The sequence below is a fragment of the Rosa chinensis genome, chromosome 7, assembly GCF_002994745.2.
Source record: "Rosa chinensis cultivar Old Blush chromosome 7, RchiOBHm-V2, whole genome shotgun sequence".
Lineage (NCBI taxonomy): Eukaryota > Viridiplantae > Streptophyta > Magnoliopsida > Rosales > Rosaceae > Rosa > Rosa chinensis.
Genome location: NC_037094.1, coordinates 20,371,487 through 20,391,463, shown reverse-complemented (window position 1 = coordinate 20,391,463; position 19,977 = coordinate 20,371,487). Strand labels below are relative to the sequence as shown.

The 19,977-nt window shown below is 37.4% G+C and overlaps 1 protein-coding gene across 1 annotated transcript; it reads left to right on the top strand.

The window, feature by feature from the left end:
- The first annotated feature begins 15,206 nt into the window (after window positions 1–15,206).
- Window positions 15,207–19,855, top strand: LOC112175508 (protein NRT1/ PTR FAMILY 6.3). Its single transcript, XM_024313178.2, has 5 exons — window positions 15,207–15,423; window positions 15,514–15,691; window positions 15,799–15,838; window positions 16,221–16,792; window positions 18,847–19,855. Exons 1-5 carry the CDS (start codon window positions 15,309–15,311, stop codon window positions 19,718–19,720), a joined length of 1,779 nt encoding a protein of 592 aa, XP_024168946.1. The 5' UTR covers window positions 15,207–15,308; the 3' UTR covers window positions 19,721–19,855.
- The last annotated feature ends 122 nt before the right edge of the window (window positions 19,856–19,977 follow it).

Here is a 19,977-nt window from a genome sequence, read left to right as displayed (position 1 = left end):
ATGTAGTGGACTTATTCACTAAATCGTTACCTAAATCCACCTTCGAGAAACATGTGAAGAGCCTCGGATTGAGAAAATTATCCGAACTCCCCTAATTGTAGCAATCAGGGGGAGATATCGACATTAGGGGGAGGAATGATGTCTACATGATCGATCTCGAAGAGTGAAGGATGTGTGGTGCTCTTTTTGTCCTTCGACCAGGATTATTTTTGTCCCATATAGTTTTTGTTACCTGGCAAGGTTTTTAACGAGGCAATGATCAAAGCGTCATCACCAAGTTTGAGCAGCACAAGGGGGAGTGTTGAAGGATATCGACATTGAGTGTGCTTCTTCAAACTAGGGTTTAGTTCTAGAGTTGTAATAGGAGAGAAGGTTCTAGATTTCCTAATATATTCGGATTCTATTTCCTTGTATGACAAGATTATGTACTTTGTAAATCCCTATATAAAGGGCTCCTATTATCAATAATAGAACATACACAATTTCTCTCATCAATCTCATGATCTCTACAAATCATATTTTCCTTAAACAGCTATTTGTGGCTTCGAAGCCTTGGATTTATGACTCTAGTATACTACTTGCATATTCAGTACTAGTTATTTTGAAATTGATGAACAAAGTTGAAGAAATCAAGAATAGAAACCCTAGATTGTTGAAATAGAAGTTTGATATACTAATTCTACTGCTTCTTGTTCAAATTTAGACAAGATTATCCTCAATCTGTACTCGATTGAGCTCGAATTTTTCATTTACAAGCATTCATTGAGAAATCAGAAAGTTGAAAGCTAAAGATGACTATTATTGCTCCAGCCACTCATACTACTACTCACACCACTGTGTATCTTCCTAACATCTTACTAGATGAAAACAACTATCCTACATGGTTGTTTTGCATGGAACCATTCCTTCGAGGTCAAAATCTATTTGGCTTTGTTGATGGTTCAACACCTTGTCCACCACAGTTTACTCTTGCCTCTGATGGAGTTACTAGTACTCCCTCCACTAATTATGTTGTCTGGAAGACTCAGGATCAAAGTATCATCAATATGATTGGCCAAACTCTAAGTCCAATTGCTATGACTAGTGTTGTAGGCAGTAAATCAGCTAAACAAATGTGGGACAACTTGAGGCTTAAGTTTGCTGCTGCTAATCAACATAATATCCTTCAACTGAAATCCAACTTGCAAAATATCAAGAAAGGCAGTGATGATATTGAAACATATCTGGACAATATCAAAATTGCAAAATATGCTCTTGAAACTGTATGAGTACTTGTGGATGATGAAGACATTGTTGTCACTGTACTAAATGGCTTACCATCTGAGTTTGCAGCCATCAAAATAGTCATAAGAGCTCAGTTTGTGACATGCTCTCTCAGTGCACTCAAAACTTTACTGAAAGCTGCTGAAGTGGATATTGCAAATGAGAACCCTACTGTCACACCACTAACTGCAATGATTGCTCAGAGTAATACCAGTACTAGCATGTCTAAGAACTCTCAAGCCTTAAGCTCTGTGTCTCAGCCTGTCTTCTGCAACAATCAATCTTCAAATACTATACAGACTTCTTCTCCAAGTTCTTCAGGCTTTTCACAGCAAGTACAAACAATGTCTCATGTTCCTTCAGTTCTTCCAGGCTTCTCTCAACCTCAAGTGCAAACCATGATGCAAACCACTCCTGCTGTGCCTACTTGGTCCATGTCTCAGAGTCAAACACCTTCTCAAGCACCAACTATGCAGCATCCAATTCAAGCACCTATTACATCAAACTTGCAATTGGCACCTCAATACACTTACACTTCCATTCCAGCTATCCCATATGGTTTTCAACCATTCAACACACTTCCCTTGAATGAAAACAACTCTTTTGGCCATGCTGGTTTCTATGCTGGAAGAGGCCCTGCAAGGTTTAACAACTAAGGTGGCCCCATATTCAATAATCCTGGACCTAGACCATTTGGCAACAATCTGAATATGCAGACTGGGAACTTCAATAGAGGTAGCATGCCTAATATGAACTTCAATGGGGGTGGCTCTCTCATTTGCCAACTATGTCAAAAGGTTGGTCATGGGGCAAAAATATGTAGGACTTTGTCCAACTTTCAGGGAAACAATTTTTACTCCTTCAATTCTGGAGGTTGCCAATACTGAGGTAGGAAGAACTTCACTGCTAACAGGTGCTACTTCATCATTGGTTTCCCAGGCCAACAACAGCAACAGTAACAGAATAAATCTGAATCTACTGCTATGCTTGCTGTAACTTCCAATGCTCCTCAATTTTGGTTGGCAGATACTGGCGCCACCAATCACATGACAAGTGATGCTCAGCTTCTCAGTAACCTCACTCAATACCCTGCAACTAATACAGTTAAAATTGGTAATGGATCACAACTACAAATCAGCCACATTGGTAATGCAATGCTAGGTTTACTGAAGCTGGAAAATGTGTTGCTTATTCCTGACTTAGATGCTCATTTACTGTCTATATACCAACTATGTAAACAAAACAATTATTCTGTATGGTTTGATGAATTCATGTGTGTGATACAGGACAATATGTTGGGCAAGGTTCTGTACAAAGGACTTAGTAAGCAAGGATTGTATCCCATTCCATTTTATCTGCCACTTCAGCTCCAGCATTCTACATCAAGTGAGACTACTCCTACAAGCTCTCAACCTACTTAGAACACAACATTTGTTGGGAAATTAGTAAAGCACAACTTGTGGCATCAAAGGTTTGGGAATCCTTCAAATGAAATAATGAAGCAAATGTTAAATAAATGCAACATGCATAGTATAGCTAATACTGAAGCCACTGTCTGTGAGTCATTCTTGCTAGGCAAGTTTAAGAAGTTACCATTCTCCAATTCACAAACTAAGAGTCAGAAACCCTTTGATTTGATACACTCTGATGTATGGGGACCTTCCCCACATCTATCCATAGATGGCTTCAAGTATTTTGTTCTTTTCATTGATGATTGTACCAAGTTTACCTGGATGTTTCCAATGAGAAAAAAAAGTGAAGTTTTCACATATTTTCAATCTCTTTGTGCTCTTGTTGTTACTCAATTTTCAACTAAAATTAAGAGTTTTAGGAATGATGGTGATGGAGAATATATCAATGTTAAATTCAAGCAGTTTCTGAATGATCATGGAATTATACATCAAGTTTCTTATCCCTATACACCTGAGTAGAATGGAGTAAGTGAAAAAAAGAATAGGCACATTAGGGAATCTGTTGTCACATTGTTGCACACTGTATCCCTTCCACCACAATTTTGGTATCATGCATGTGCTATAGCTACCTACCTCATCAACAGAATGCCAACACCAAACTTGGATATGATTTCTCCATATGAAAGAGCAGAAAGGCTATATGGGAATCAACATGCACTCAATTTTCAACTACAATTAAGAGTTTTAAGAGTGATGGTGGTGGAGAATATATCAATGTTAAATTCAAGCAGTTTCTGAATGATTATGGAATTATACATCAAGTTTCTTGTCCCTATACACCTTAGCAGAATGGAGTAAGTGAAAGAAAGAATAGGCACATTAGGGAATCTGTTGTCACATTGTTGCACACTGCATCCCTTCCACTACAATTTTGGTATCATGCATATGCTATAGCTACCTACCTCATCAACAGAATGCCAACACCAAACTTGGATATGATTACTCCATATGAAAGGCTATATGGGAATCACCTACACTAAATGTACTTAGAGTATTTGGATGTGCTTGTTATCCACTATTGTTGATCGGAGTAATATTATCTATGTTTTTAGTATCATGTTCTCTACATTTTACTTAGTTTTTCTCTTAACAATATCATTTCTGACTTACTTTGTTGTTTTTAGGTAGAAATGAACTTCAAACACAGGAAATGAGCTAAGAAGAGCTGGAAATGATGAAAATGAAGGCAATGAGGAAATGAGGCGCAGGAATGACAAAGAAATGGAGAAATGAAGTTTTCCCAGTCCTACTAGGAGAAGAAATCCCAATTGAAGTGGAATCCTAATGCAACTAGGTGAGAGCTCGGAAAAATGTGTTCGGAAATGAAGAAATGACAGAGTCCTAGTTAGACTAGGAAACCTGAAGACACTAGGAGTCCTTATGCTGCTAGGAGACCTGGTGAGACTAGGAGATGTTGTGTCTTGAAGATGACTGAAGATGGTTCAAGAATGTTCTAGAATAAAGAAGGAATTTCGGCAATATGAAGAATACTTTCGAATTGGCCCATTTTGGGAGAGTTTGGCCTGAAGTTTGAAGCATGTGACATGCACATGAGTTTCTAGATCCTTCTTGACATTGGAGGAGTCATAGGCCCGTTCTACATGCTTTTTGCCATGAGAATTACAAGGAATATATAAAAGATTTCGGCAATATCTTTCATGGATATTATTGGATTTTCCTGGGATTTTGTGAGAGAAAATAGAGGAATAAGAATTGATTTATGACTCTATATACAAGGGAGGCCGAAAATAAGTCTACATACATGGAAGATTTCGGCCAAAGAAAGGTTACTTGCTCTCTACTTCGTATGCTATTTTTCTATTGGTCGAAGTGATGTAATTCAAGAGAAATTCAAGGGAACCCCAACCCTTACTGTTCACTATATAAAGGGAGTTTGTGAAGACATTCTATACACCACAAAATTCAGAATCAAATACACAAACACTCCCATTTCTCTTCCAAGGTTTCGGCAACTTCAAAGAATACCAAAGTTCAAGGCCGTGAGAATCCATTCATCCACTCAAGCATCCTTGCCGTAGCTCTCATCCATTCCACCACCTTTTGAAGCTTCTTGCGTCCTTGAAGATCAAAAAGTGTAACCATGGAATCCTATTTTTTGTTTTCGGTTTTGAACTATGTAAATCTATTTCGGGTTTTTATAAATTTCGATTTTGGTTTTCTATCTTGGATTTATGTTTTGCGATTCCTTGTCTTGATGAAAGATTGATTTTAGATATGTAGTTTTCGAATACTATGAAGTATGTTTTAGGTTTTAGGTTTTCAAAAAGATAAATTGCGATTTCAATGTGTTCTTGCATGATTGTTAATTTCGAATTTCAATCCCATCTTTTATGTGTTAATTGATCTTTGGATGCATACTTAGGTTGATGAACATGTAATTGAATCCATATTAAGGTGCTAGCATTCTAAGCTTTAATAATTTCGGTGGAAAACCTATAATTACTTAGGTAAACTAACAATGAGTCTTGCATGCTTGATTAGCGTTCTAACTTGTATTTTTGACTTGAATTGATCAAACTTTCAATGTGTTTAATGCGTTAAGAATATTTTTGTTAGTGATTAGCTACCACTAGTGATTGCATGATTAATTAATAGGGTTAACTATGATGAGTTCATCTAGTTAATTTAATTAAGGGAAGTAAAAAGAATTTTGGATGCATTCATCTTTGTTCTTGATTAATTCTATGCTTGGATATATTTTGATTCGTGATTTGATGTTTGAAACATTGCCAACGTGTTAATAGTAGTTAATTACTTCTAATTTCGTTCCATTCATATATCTCTACTTGATTCTTGGTTTTGATGTGTCACATATGTATATAAATACTTAGTTGTTAAATTAAACAAAATCTTAAATCCCCTTCTTATTTTCGTAAATATTGTATATATATTCTTTAATTTGTTTTGCTAACGTTCCATTTTTTAGGAATTAATTAGGCCCTAATCCCCGGTTGAGAACGATCCCTACTTATTCTTACTACATGGATAGGGTTTTAAATTGATACACTAATTTGTGGACGTCAATTGTCCTCTGCTCAGCATAACAAGCTTCAGCCTAAGACAATGAGGTGTATCTTTTTGGGTTTTGCTACTGGCTACAAAGGATATACATATGTTACAGTCCTGCAATCAAAAGATACATTATCTCCAGGTATGTCTTCTTTGAAGAGAGTTGTTTCCCTTATGCTTCAGTTACAAAGAAGAGTCTCTCTGAAAGTGGCAGGCATGATGCTAACTCTGCAAGTCAAATGCAATATATGGGAGTACCTACTTACCTGTTACACACTCAGTCCTTGCCAACTCCTTTGTCAACCACACTAGGTACTGCAACAACTACAACAACACATGTCAGGCTAACTCTCCTTCTCAGTCTTCTCATAGTTTGCCTAATCCTGAATCAGATAATGCAAATAACTCTGATGGTGAAAATTTCTACATCTAATTTGTCTACATCATTACTTCCTGTGGCTACTAACAATGATACTACAGAAGACTCACAGCTATGTCAATTCATTGATAATATTCCTGTCATTACTTATAATAATGTCTCTGACTCATATCTGCTTTTGGGCCTGATACAAACACTGAGATTCATTTTGAGGAGGAAAATGGTGCTCTAACTATTCAGTCTTCTGCTGGAGAAGGCTTCATCTCCATTGTATTAAATTGCTCACCAAACAGGCCAACTCATGAAAGCTCTTCTGCTAATCTGCTTCATCCCACCACTGGTCTCACTACAACAGAGAATGATCATCCAATGATTACTAGAAGTAAGAAAGGAATTGTGAAAAAGAAGTTCTTCTTGTCTATTATGACTCTTGTTAACATTAATCCTACAGATGTACGTAGAACCTAGTTCATATAAAACTGCTTTACAAATCCCTGTATGGAAGCAAGCTATGCAAGAAGAATATGATGCTTTAATCAATCAACAGACATGGACTTTGGTTCCACATCCTCCAGACAAAAATTTAGTTTCTTGCAAATGGCTATTTAAAATTAAGAGACATGCATATGTCACTACAACAAGGCATAAAGCAAGACTAGTTACAAGGGGGTTCAGTCAAGAATATGGAGTGGACTATGATGAAACATTCTCACCAGTTGTGAGGCATACAACTGTCAGATTAATCCTTGCTCTTGCTGCATATTCAGGTTGGAAATTACATCAGATGGATGTGAAAAATGTTTTCCTGCATGGGTTATTAACTGAAGAAGTTTACATGTCCCAACCAGGAGGATTTGAGGATCTACATTTGCCTACACATATGTTTGCAAGCTTAATAAGTCATTGCATGGACTTAAACAAGCTGCAAGAGCCTGGAATGAGAGGTTCACTCATTTCTTACCCTCAATTGGCTTTGAAACTTCATATGCAGATCCAAGTCTCTTTGTTAAAATCACAGGATGCTCTAAGGTCTACTTGTTGCTCTATGTGGATGATATCATTATCACAGGTAACTCTAAGACTAGATCTTTTTGAAGAAATTAAACATGCCTTGCACCTTGAGTTTGATATGAAGAACCTTGGTGATTTACACTTTTTCCTTGGCTTGGAAATTACTTATCTTAAGCATGGTGGACTTTTTGTCTCTCAGCATAAATATGCTACTGATCTGATTCATAAAGCTGGACTTGATGATTGTCATTCTCAAATTACTCCTTGTCAATCTGGTGTTAAACTGATCAAAGATGTTGGAAAACCATTGAACTCTGCTGATATTCCACACTTCAGAAGCATTTTTGGTTGCTTGTAGTACCTCACTTTTACACGACCTGATATTGCTTTTATTATTTATTCTGTTTGTCAGTTTCTTCACAACCCTACTGAGCAACATCTCATTACTGCAAAAAGAATAATTAGATATGTCAAAGGTACTCTTGATGTTGGCATCTGCTTCAGGAGGGCTACTCAGTGTGCTAAACCCATTGATCTTCAAGCTTATTGGGATGTTGATTAGGCAGGTGATCCAAATGATAGAAAGTCCACCACATGATTTGTAATCATGCTTGATGGTGCTCCTATTTCTTGGTGTAGTAAGAAACAATCCACAGTTTCTAGGTCCTCCACTGAAGCAGAATACAGGAGTATGGCTGATACAACTTCAGAAATACTATGGTTAACCCACCTACTTAAGGATCTTCACATTGATCTGCTTCAGATACCAACTCTCCACTGTGACAACATTTCAGCTCTTGCTCTAGCAACCAATCCAGTCTATCACTCAAAGTTGAAACACATAGAAGTTGATGTGCAGTTTACTCGGGTTCAAGTCAAGGCTGGTATAATCAAGGTTCAGTTTGTAGCCTCAAAGGAACAAATTGCAGATTTATTCACAAAAGGACTCTGCTCACCACAACACAACTATCTTTGCACCAGCTTGAAGCTCATGTCTAAGCATCAAGTTGAGGAGGGCTGTTAACAAAAATATAGTTCCTAGCCTAGCATGGTTCATTTGTTGAAAAAGTTGTTACATTTATGTTATAATTAGTGCTTAATTAGTCTTGCTAATTAGGGTTAGTTCATGCTTAATTAGTTAGTGACCTACAGCTGTCTCCACGTGTTACTCATCTGTGCAGCTCAGCTCTAGATATAAATACCTGTACGTTCTCATTGTAATGTAAGCAAGCTCATTTTTCTTCTCGAAATTTATGTGCTTCTCTCTTTTCTCTCTAGTCTCTCATCTCCGCTAACAAATACATGATGACCATACTCTTTGCATATAAACACTCTCTCCTCTTGTTTATGATTTGATACTCTTATTAGTTTGACAAATGAAAGATAGCTAGCTAGACCTCTCCAAACATGCGAGGTTTTGGTTCTACATCCAGCATTATTGTAGTGTTTAAAAAGCCCAAACATGCACCATTACACAAAAACACGGGATGACCCTAAATTTTTACATAAGTCTTGTCCTGCCAACTCATAGCTATCCGCCACGTGGGAAAGTCCACTCTTTCTTTTAGGCATGCAATTTCTTTTTTGTTATTTAGAACTTTAATTATATTGCGTGCAACTATAAAGCAGAGTTTAGGGCTGGGTTCGGTTCGGTACCGAAGCTTACGGGCCGATACCATGTACCGTACCAACTCATACTGGTATGCAAAAAACTATACCACTACCGGCCATAAAATCCGGTATACCGAGAAGTCGGTATACCGATTTAATCGGTCGGTTCGGTACGGTTGGGTTTGTAACCGAGTTTGACATTGGTTTGTAGTCACCAATACATCACCGATCCCTTCTCTTCTGTTTTCTCCTGAGAATTTTTGGACCCACATGGTTATGAGTCTCTCCAGTCTCCATACCACACACGGTGATGGAAGAGTGATTGTGGTGAAGGAAGAAGCAGCCTCTGCTAAAATCAAACAAAAGTTTTAGACTTTATTCAACACCAACTACACCCAAAACCAGATTTTTCTTCCCAGTAAATAAAATCAACAAAAGCAAGAAAAGAAACTTGAAGTAAAAGAGAGATCCATGGCCGAGTTTGATTCAGATTCTGGGAAGAGACCAGGGAGAAGCACTTTACAAGTTGCTATTTTTCAAGAAGAAGAAGAGAGACAGAAGAGACGAGGAAAGAAAGAAGAAGAAGTAAGAAGAAAGAAGATAGAGAAGAGAGAAGAATAAAAAGAAGAAAGAGAAGAGAGAATTTTTCAAGAAGAAGAAGAGAGACAGAAGAGACGGGGGAAAGAAAGAAGAAAGAAGAAGAAGAAAGAAGAAAGACAAGAGAGAAGAATAAAAAAGAAGAGAGAGAAGAGAGAAGAATAAAAAAATAAAAAGAAGGAGACAAGAAGAGACAGAAAGAGATGGCAAAAGAAAGAAGAAAGAAGAAAGAAGAAAGAAGAAAGAGAAGAGTGAAGGTGCGTCAGAAAGAAGAGAAGAATAAAATATTAAAAAAATATGAGTATTATATATAAGTTCGGTACGGTACGGTATACCATGTATATATGAAAATCAATACCACTACCGTACCGTGTATGTGGAGTCGGTACGGTTGTACCGTACCAAGACTTCGGTTACCGAGTTTTCGGCTACCAATTCACTTGGTTCGGCTCGGATGCGGTTGGTACGGTTTGGTTCGGGAGAATTTGCCAGCCCTAGCAGAGTTTACTTGTAACCAAAAAAATAAAACAGAATTTACTAAATTATTATAATTTGTGTTTTTTGTTCTCCTGTCGACCTCTTTGTTGTACTCTTAATGCTTATCTACATTTTATTTTTTGAGACCAAAAACTTCTTGGATTTACAAACAAAAAGACTTCAAACTCATCAGATATATTCCATAAATTCAATGTCATTTAGCAAATAAAATGATCATGTATATTAGTTAGTGTTCAATTTCATTTAGTGTACTTGTATAGAAATTTGACGGGTATTGTATTTTTGTTATGAATGATTGAGTGTTAGGTATTGTAATTAATAGCCAATCAGTGCATGTATAACTTTCAATCCAGCATACTAAACCTCTATAATTCAGCCTCTTGTCATATCTTGTCTGGTCGATTGGCTATTGGAGAACATGAAAGGATACCAAGAATTTTGAGATCTTATCTGGGACAATATATATGTATCTGTTCATTATTCTACATCATTATTATAGTTGAGCACAACTCAATTGTATAGGTCAACCAAAAAAAGAGATTAGTTTTTAGTCCTTTTTTTTTTTTTTTTAAGAGGATTAAAGGGTTTCACTCCTACCTTCATGATGACTTGAACTCATACATTCGTGCATAGATAATGGGTGCTCTAACCACTAAGCTAACACCACTTCGTCAGATTAGTTTTTAGTCTAATTCCATCGAAATCCAAGACATTTCATCGGATTCAATTATATGTTGATGTAATTAGTACTTTGAGCAGATTTGAGATATAAATCGTTAGCTTAAGAAACCATATATGAATTAAAACTGACGGACTGATCATATATATAGAGAATTTGAGAATGCTGGGGTTAACAAGTTAGCTTCACAATATAGAATATTGTTTTAGCCCTAGCTAATTACCAGACATGATAGTTAAAATAGTGACTTCCAAGGAAGAAAATGAGTTTCCATTAACAACGCCCTACATGCCGGAATAATATGAACAATTTAGGTTTTAGCACAAATGTTTTCTAGACATAGAAATGTATTTAATTAAACGAGTATCATTTAGTTTGGCTTTATTTTTTGTGAAGGAATATTCAAAAGGGATAACAACCCAAAAGATTCAGAATTAGTGGGTCTCGCCAACTGATTAAATTATTTTGTATTCTAAAAGTACGGGTTTTACTCAAAGTCATGTTTGGTTCACAGATTTAAGAAATCAGAAAAGGAAAATCGATCATTTTCTTTGTTTGGTAGGCACAAACTTGAGAACTATTTTCCTGGCATAGGGGGAAAGAGGGGGAAAGATGGTTCTTTTCAGAACCCATGGGATTGATTTTCCCTTCTCTTTTCCTAGCATTTATTAAAAAAATTTAGAACCGCAGCATCCCTACTCAAATGTGTCATTGTCAATTTCACCCATGATGTTACTTTAAAGTACAATGGTGTTATTTGAACAATGATATATTTTTTCTTTCCTTTCCTGCACCAACCAAACACAGGAAGAAAATTCTTGATTGTTTTCCCTACTTTACCAAACACTGGAAAGAAAACTTGACAAGAATTTTAATTTCCCATCCCCATGGGAAAGACCATGGAATTGATTTCTCTTCTATGAACCAAACGCCTAAAATTACTACTCTATGTAATTAGGGAAATTATAACATGGTTCCGGACATGTACACATGGTGGTCTGAATTAATGTTGTTGGTTCATATGACTTGTAATTATTTCTTATTGATCTCTTGATCATAGTCAGTGAGGAGAAAGTAACAATAAGGGATTGAATGGCGTTTAGCTCAAATGTGGTGGAGTGCTGGGTTTGATGCATGTTCTTCTCGTCTCAAGACAAGTAACAAAAATATAAACACTTCCTTTTTAAAAGGAAGAATATTTAGATTTATGAATCCTATAATTGAATACAAATAAGAAAGTGTGACTGACCATATAGAAGCTCAATAATTGATGTAAATAAAAGCGTATTTACATTCGTGTTCCATTTATGTCAATACATTGATTGAAGGTTGGTAGCTGGAGAGGGGTTCCATTCTTTGATTTGGATAACAGCTGCCGTCTTGCTTGGTGCCCCAAATCTGCCGGGCATCATCCTCCATTTCCAATATTCCAAAACTTCAATTCCACTTCTCTCAAATCATATATGCATTTTAATTTTATTGATATGAAATTATGATGAATACAAACCCGACCACATACATGTTCAAGTGACTACTTTTGGGCTCAAACAACTATAACCATACATTGTCAGCAGTCCCATGACTATTGGAAATTTGGAATATGTGGCAGTGGAAGACTCTAAGCTCTCAATCAGCCGACCGATACAAGCATTCGGAGCAGAAATGGCATCCTTTTGTGGAATTATAGAACATTTCTACTGTTAACTTGAGATGTAGTTAAAAGATTTTTGTGGCTATATCCAAAACTTACGGCTAAATGTTTAACTCTCATTTTTCGTCTTAAACCTGAAAATGAAGTTTCTAAACTCACGCTTAAGCAGTTTCATACCTTAAAATATTAGTCATTAATTCTCATCTCTTAATACAGGCCACGTATCAAACTAACTTTTGTTAGATACTCCTCTAGTCATTGCCACATAATGAATCCAAGAGAGACCAATACACAAAATAGTTTTTCCATACGATGATGCAAGAAAGAAGGATTCCATCTTCTATTTCAATTGTTTACTTTAGCATGTAAATTATTAAACTTCAATTTGTCTATTTTCTTTTTATATGACGGTATTTGAATACTAGATTTATAATTCATATATAGGATGACGACTTTATAATGCATGGTATTTTAGAGCCAATACCTCATGACTAGATAAGTTTTGTGTTTTGGCTCTACGATATAATATGAACGAGGTATAAGGTTTAGATAAATGTCTAAATCTCATTTGCTATTGACTAAATAAAATTCCATGGCTATCTCGATAATTCCAAATAAGGAACATAGGTAAGAAACAAAACAACTTAATTTTTGTTATGAATACTAGGAAAAAAAAATCACTAGAGACTTAATAGCTAAAAAAGTCAACAAAATTACTAATTACCTAAAGAAAAAATAAATTGATGGCAAACCCTAATCTCTCTCTTGCGCTCATTGATAAAGTAATCTGGAGTTCACATCCAAAACCAATTGACAATGGAGTGGCCCAAACTCTTATAAACCTATAGGCAATGTCCCATTTTTCTCATATGGGATGTATAATCTCAACACGCCTCCACACGTCTGGCAAATTTTCAAGCCATACACGTGGACAACATTGGGTGACGTGGAGCCCGTGTGGCCGTTAGGCATGCACATGTGGGATAACCTTGCTCTGATACCATGATAAAGTAATCTAGGGTTCACATCCAAAACCAATTGACAATGGATGGAGTGTCCCAAACCCTCATAAACCTATAGGCAAGGTCCTATTTTTCCCATGTGGGATGTATAATCTCAACACTCATAGCGCGCGCTGCTCCCGAGCGGCACCGAACACAGCGGCTTCGGCCACTCAATCTCATGTCCCCTCCCTCTCAATAGTGTTTCGATTTCATCAATGGTTGACCGCCCTCTTAGGCTGGTTCCTCTCCATCTCAGCTTCTCTGGTCGTGGCTGGCGTTAGGAGTTCCTTCCCGAATCTTAGCGGCGGCCGGATCTTAGTTTGCGCCAAGGCATGCAAAGCTGGTGTCCCGAACCAGGTCTAAAAGGTGCGGATTTTGGGTCACCGGAGTTTGCTTGGCTAGAATCAGAGACTACTATGACGGCGACTAGATCTGTGTACCAATATGCAATGACGCAATTGGGGTTGTCACTATGCTGCTAGTTGTGTCGTGCAGGGATGGGATTGATGCGTCGACATGGCTAAGACCGGAATCTTTGAAGCTGATGACGGCGCAACCATGACTACCATGTGACTACTAACGGTGGTAGCAAAGGGCGACTCTAATGGGTTGAACACCGGATTCCTACTCTGCTGGTGTTTCTGGTGGTTGTCGGCTGTCTGACTAAGACGACTTCGCAGTGCCTGGAGATGGGTGGCCATATCAATCGAGGCCCACTACACCATACTATCTAGTTTTGAAACCCTACTCGTCTTTGGGTTGGGATTGTTTGGATCCAGATGGTCTGGTGGACAATTGGGCCTTTTCTGGGCTCAATTCCAAGCCAATCTCTTGGGCAGGCTTAGGGCACTGAAGATGTTTACTGGACGTGGGTTTCTTGGGTCCAGGGTAACTGGTGGGTTTCTATACCCATTCTTTAGTTAGTTTTTCTATTATTAGCCTATTACTATGCGTCTTGATCATAGTTGAATAGGCTCGCTTTGAATAAGTGAGCATGATATGTCAAATGAATGGTCATATCCTATGTATCACCGTAGTATTTCTTCACTACAACTTCTTATCTATCTGTACATGGTAGCGGAATGATATGTAATGGTTATTCTGGCCTTACCTTTATATTAATGAAATCTATATGATTATTGTCAAAAAAAAAAAAAAAAAAACAAGTACTAAGTACCTTTCTGGTTCCGAACAACATAACTCCAATAGGCATTAAGAAAGCACATGTTCCCTCCACTCTTATCCATTACAATTAATTATATATGCATCTTTGACAACAATATATTTAATGAAATGTCTTTAAAAAATTATTTTACGAAGAAAATTGTGTCGTTTTTTGCACAATATTCTTAAGCTTGACATATATAAGAACAAAAAAGCTAGTATTCTTACGGATCTATCAATTTCACAAGGTATGCCTACTCATCCCATGTTGCTTTAGTGTTCTTACAGATTAATTACATTTCGATCTCCTCAATTTTCAAGAGAATCTTTAGCAATTACATACATCAGTATCCCCTTAATCTAACTAATACAGTTAGGCTTGTTATGTTGTTTTGCAAAGGTATATATCATACTCAAATTCCACTGTGGTGAATAATATTCGACTTGACACGTCCGTCATCTCTGTATTTATTCACTAAAGTATATACTCAAATACAACATACCGCTTATACCACTATAACTATATGTACTTGGACCCCTTTAGTAGCACGCGCATCAACCATTGGATTACAATTCTATGGAATGATCATCTTGTCCTACATGTGTGAGATCACATCAAGCTAGCTAGGGCCTTACAGGTGTGATCGGTTCATCAAAAAAATTCTGTATGTATCAATGATACATAATATAACATAACACATACATAATCCAATGTTTTATATTTAAATATAATCCCACATCATCCAAAACAGAAAAAATATTTACTTAGGGATAATCCCATTCCATTTCTATCAATGCAAGCAAAGCGTGTGCTATGAGTTCCCACTATAAAAAGGCCACAGGGGCTGCATCGATTTTGCCATTGTCCACAAGTGACAAAAAACATTTTGACCAGAAGCTGCTGCAGCAAGCAAGTTAAAAACAGCTTAGCTTGAGTTCTATACAGGCTATGACTACAGTCCCGGAAACCGAAGGGAAAACCCTCCCAGATGCCTGGGACTACCAGGGCCAGCCCGCCGACCGGTCCACCACCGGCGGCTGGACTTCTGCCTCCATGATTCTGGGTATGCAATTAGCTTTGAGTTCGATGCTCTAATACTTAGTTACTTAGCCTAAGTATTTGATCGGGGTTGGTTTCTCTATTTGGTTCACAGGTGGAGAAGCATGTGAGAGGTTAACGACGCTGGGAATTGCGGTGAACTTGGTGACTTATCTGACCGGTACCATGCACCTGGGCAATGCTACCTCTGCAAATACTGTCACCAACTTTCTCGGTACTTCTTTTATGCTCTGCTTGCTCGGCGGCTTTGTCGCCGACACGTTTCTTGGAAGGTAATAGTGTTTGGTTTACGTGTTGTAATTAATTATTTGGTGTTATCTCACTTGTGTTTGCTTTGAATTTGCTCAAATGATTGATGGTTTCCTTCCTGGTTTGATAGGTACCTTACCATTGCCATCTTTGCCACGGTTCAAGCAACTGTAAGCAAACTTCCAACCTACCACTCCTATCCAATAATAACTCTTCCTTCAAAGAGTAGCCTCATCCAATAATAACTCAAATGATTGAATTTGCTCAATAGTATATCGGAAACGTTGACTTGACAGACATGGTATTTACGTAATGAATCGATCGGAACCACCTATTTCAATTCGTAGAATCCTGTATGAAGTATGGTTGTGATGAGATTTGACAATGTAAAATGTAATATATCTGACAAGAAAACATTACTTCAGAAATATTTTATGTTTTTTATGTTTTTCCTGAAAAATAAAAAATCATTCTTACTTTCCTTTTGAAATTTAAAAAGGAAAAAAGAAAAAAAAAAGCGACTTTTTCTAAACTTTTTGTTTTGGTTAATAGGGTGTAACAATATTGACAATCTCCACCGTAGTCCCTAGCCTTCGACCACCCAAATGCACCGCCGGATCCGACACACATTGCAGTCCTGCAAGCGGCAAGCAGCTAATGGTTCTTTACATGGCACTATACCTCACCGCCCTTGGCACCGGTGGCCTTAAATCGAGCGTTTCCGGCTTTGGTTCCGACCAGTTTGATGACTCGAACAAGGTAGAAAGAAAACAAATGACAAACTTCTTCAACTGGTTCTTCTTCTTCATAAGCATAGGCTCACTCGCCGCTGTCACCATTCTGGTATACATCGAAGACAACTTGGGAAGACAATGGGGGTACGGAATCTGTGCCTGTGCAATTGTGATAGGCCTGGTTGTGTTCTTGTCGGGAACGAGACGGTACCGTTTCAAGAAACTGGTGGGGAGCCCTTTGACACAGATTGCGGCGGTATTTGTGGCGGCGTGGAAGAAGAGGAAAATGGAACTGCCGTCGGACTTGTCGTTGCTGTATAATATTGATGACATTGATGATGGACAGAAGAAGAAGCAGAAGCAGAAATTGCCCCATTCAAAACAGTTCCGGTTAGTGTTTATTGATTCTAGCTCTTTCTACCTATCTCAACTAACAACTTTAACTGTACCAACTGTTTTTTTTTCTTTTTAAATTCTATTCTACATTTTAATAATTGATTTCTTGAGCTTTTGTTTTGTTTGAATTTTAGTTAGTAGAGGTTTTTTTTTGTTAGCTAATCTGAAAGGTTTTGATATTAGCTAGGGTTTTAGAGATAATCAAGCAACATAACACCTGAGACCATCTGTAATATATTAATTATATACATTTTCCTCTATGTTGTTAAGAATTTTGATAGGTATCTGTGAATGAGTCTGGATTCAACTTGCTTAGACCTATGATAATAAAAAATACAGATTTTCAACTTATCTGCAGCTTAAGCACTTCTAAAGTTGATGTCTAGCCAGGTTATCCTTAGTTGTCTACTGAAGATGTAAAACAAAAAAAATTAAGGAAACATTTAGATAATCTCACGTTTATATCTATGATGATAGAGAATATTAGAGAGTAATGATGTTGGTTTTCATATATACTTTATGCCAAAACCAACTATAATTGGATTGAGAGACGTGACAAGCCCAGGCATCATTTTCTTTTCTCCAGTATAATAAGCCAATCAGAGAGAAACTACAGATAGCCGACTTTGTTTGACTAACTTAATAATTCATTAACCCAAAATCATCTCTTGAATTCTCAAATATGCAGCTAGCTTGTAATGTCACTTATTATAGAAAATCCGTTCTGTAGTTTTTTTAAAATAATCATATCCATTTGAATCTTATGCCTGCATCATACGTATGTTATTATTCACTATATGATTCACCGATACATGCAAACCCAATTTAGGGATATACAAATGCTACTTTTGAAGCTAGCTAGTATATATGTCATATATGCAGGCATGCAGCAGAATACAGGATAACGCAGCTAGGTCTAGTAAAACATATAATTAGGGATTTAGGGTCAGAGTAGAACTAAAAGAGTCTATTTAATGATGTAAGTTCAGTCTAATAACATAACATGATCGACTGTATGTATGTTTAAGTAGAGACTTTTTCATTCTGTATCATATAATATATACTGTTTTTCCAGATCGAGAAAGAGAAGAAAAACTTGAATTGTAGGGAGTGGGGGGATGTAAGTAAAATGGTGCCAGTCGTACGTTTCAAGTGGTGCTATAATTCAGAGATATCGAATCAAAAGCATCATCATATCACGAGGGCCTGGGGTCAGTCTGTCCTCTTAAATGGTCATCACGCTTCTTGTCTTGGACTTGGAGAGTATCCCCTTCCCAGTTCTCACCTCCACCCCAGCTGTGGAGCTTTGAACGATATCGGTCACGGACATATATGTTAGCTTAGCTTGAATATTCCAGTGCATGCTGGCTCTGTTCCCTTGCATTCCATCACACACATACTCTAGTACTATTACAACGAAAATGTTCACCTAGTCAGTTATTGACCAAGAAAATAATGCTCAACCACCCTTTGATGTAAATCCAATGGCAAAGAGAATTATTATTAAGTTGAGGTGTTATGTTTTCCACCGTTGGATGTAAATCTAAGGGTCATTGAGCATAAATTCATTGGTCAGCAACTGACCAGGTGAACACCACTGACTATTACAATATCCACGTCCAGTTTTTCAAATATTTTTTTGCATATATATACTACTCTTTGGCCAGGTTAGTTTGTCACACAAAACTTGCAACAGAGAGTAAATCCTAACAAAAGATAAACAAATCTGATCCTGCATGTGGTTGGGCTTCACCAAATACCACTTCCCTTTGTGCATCCTCACATGATCGATCATGTTATTGTAAAACAGAATCTCTATGCACTTAAAAAAAATATTTTGCTTTGATTTTCGCTTTGTTATTAATAATCAAATCAAGACAGTAGGCAAACTAATAGGGATCAATTATTATGATGCATTAATGGCTGTTACAGCGGTGATTGATATAAATTGTTGACTCGTTTCCTTAAATGGTCGAGTTTTTTTGGAATTGAGTAATTGTTAATTACCACTGATTTGTTGATAATGAATTTCTTAATTTATTGTACAGTTTCTTGGATAAGGCAGCAATCAAGAGACCGGAAAGTACCAGCAGCACTACAATGATCATAAACAAGTGGAGTTTATCAACCCTAACTGATATTGAAGAAGTCAAAATGATTATCAGAATGCTACCAATTTGGGCCACCACCATATTGTTTTGGACAGTCTATGCTCAAATGACCACATTCTCAGTGTCACAAGCAACCTCCATGGACCGTAAAATTGGTAGTTCATTTCAGATCCCACCTGCCTCCCTCACTGTTTTCTTTGTAGGCAGCATTCTCTTGACTGTCCCAGTTTATGATAGAATCATAGTCCCAGTGGCAAGAAAGCTACTCAAAAATCCCCAAGGACTAACCCCATTGCAGAGAATTGGGGTTGGTCTAGTGCTCTCAATCTTTGCCATGGTGGCAGCGGCACTCACGGAGCTAAAGCGCTTGAGAGCCGCACGATCTCATGGGCTGACGGATGATCCGACAGCCGAGATCCCGTTAAGCGTCTTCTGGCTGGTCCCACAATTTTTCTTTGTAGGATCAGGAGAGGCCTTCACTTACATTGGTCAACTTGACTTTTTTCTCAGGGAGTGCCCAAAGGGGATGAAGACTATGAGCACAGGACTGTTTTTGAGCACCCTTTCACTAGGGTTCTTCTTCAGCTCGCTTTTGGTGACCATAGTGCATAAGGTGACTGGGGATAGGAAGCCATGGCTTGCAGATAATCTTAATCAGGGAAAACTTTATGATTTTTACTGGCTTTTGGCAATTTTGAGTGCTTTGAATATGCTGATTTATTTGGTTTGTGCCAAATGGTATGTGTACAAGGACAAGAGGCTTGCTGAGGAGGGTATGGAATTGGAGGAAGTAGAGATTTGTGCCCATTAATGTATTAGTTTTCCAGTTGCTTGGGTATCTGGTTTTTTTTTTTTTTTAATTTTAATTTTTTTTTCTTTTCACATAAGCCTGTAACCTTTTATGTACAAAAGAAAGAAATGAAGAATCATTAGCTTGATCATTTTTCATCTGAATAACTTTGAGAGAGGTTGGATCATGATATAGCATAATTTATCTTTGCTTGTAACTTGCTTTCTCAGGGAAGTAATTTCAGGGAATCAATTACCGGCCACTGCTAGTAAATTATA

Bases quoted from the DNA above. Each gene is read 5' to 3' on its own strand.
- LOC112175508 (XM_024313178.2), top strand. From the start codon at position 15,309: ATGACTACAGTCCCGGAAACCGAAGGGAAAACCCTCCCAGATGCCTGG. The intron at 15,424-15,513 runs GTATGCAATTAG...TTTGGTTCACAG, and splicing joins TTCTGCCTCCATGATTCTGG to GTGGAGAAGCATGTGAGAGG. The intron at 15,692-15,798 runs GTAATAGTGTTT...CTGGTTTGATAG, and splicing joins GCCGACACGTTTCTTGGAAG to GTACCTTACCATTGCCATCT.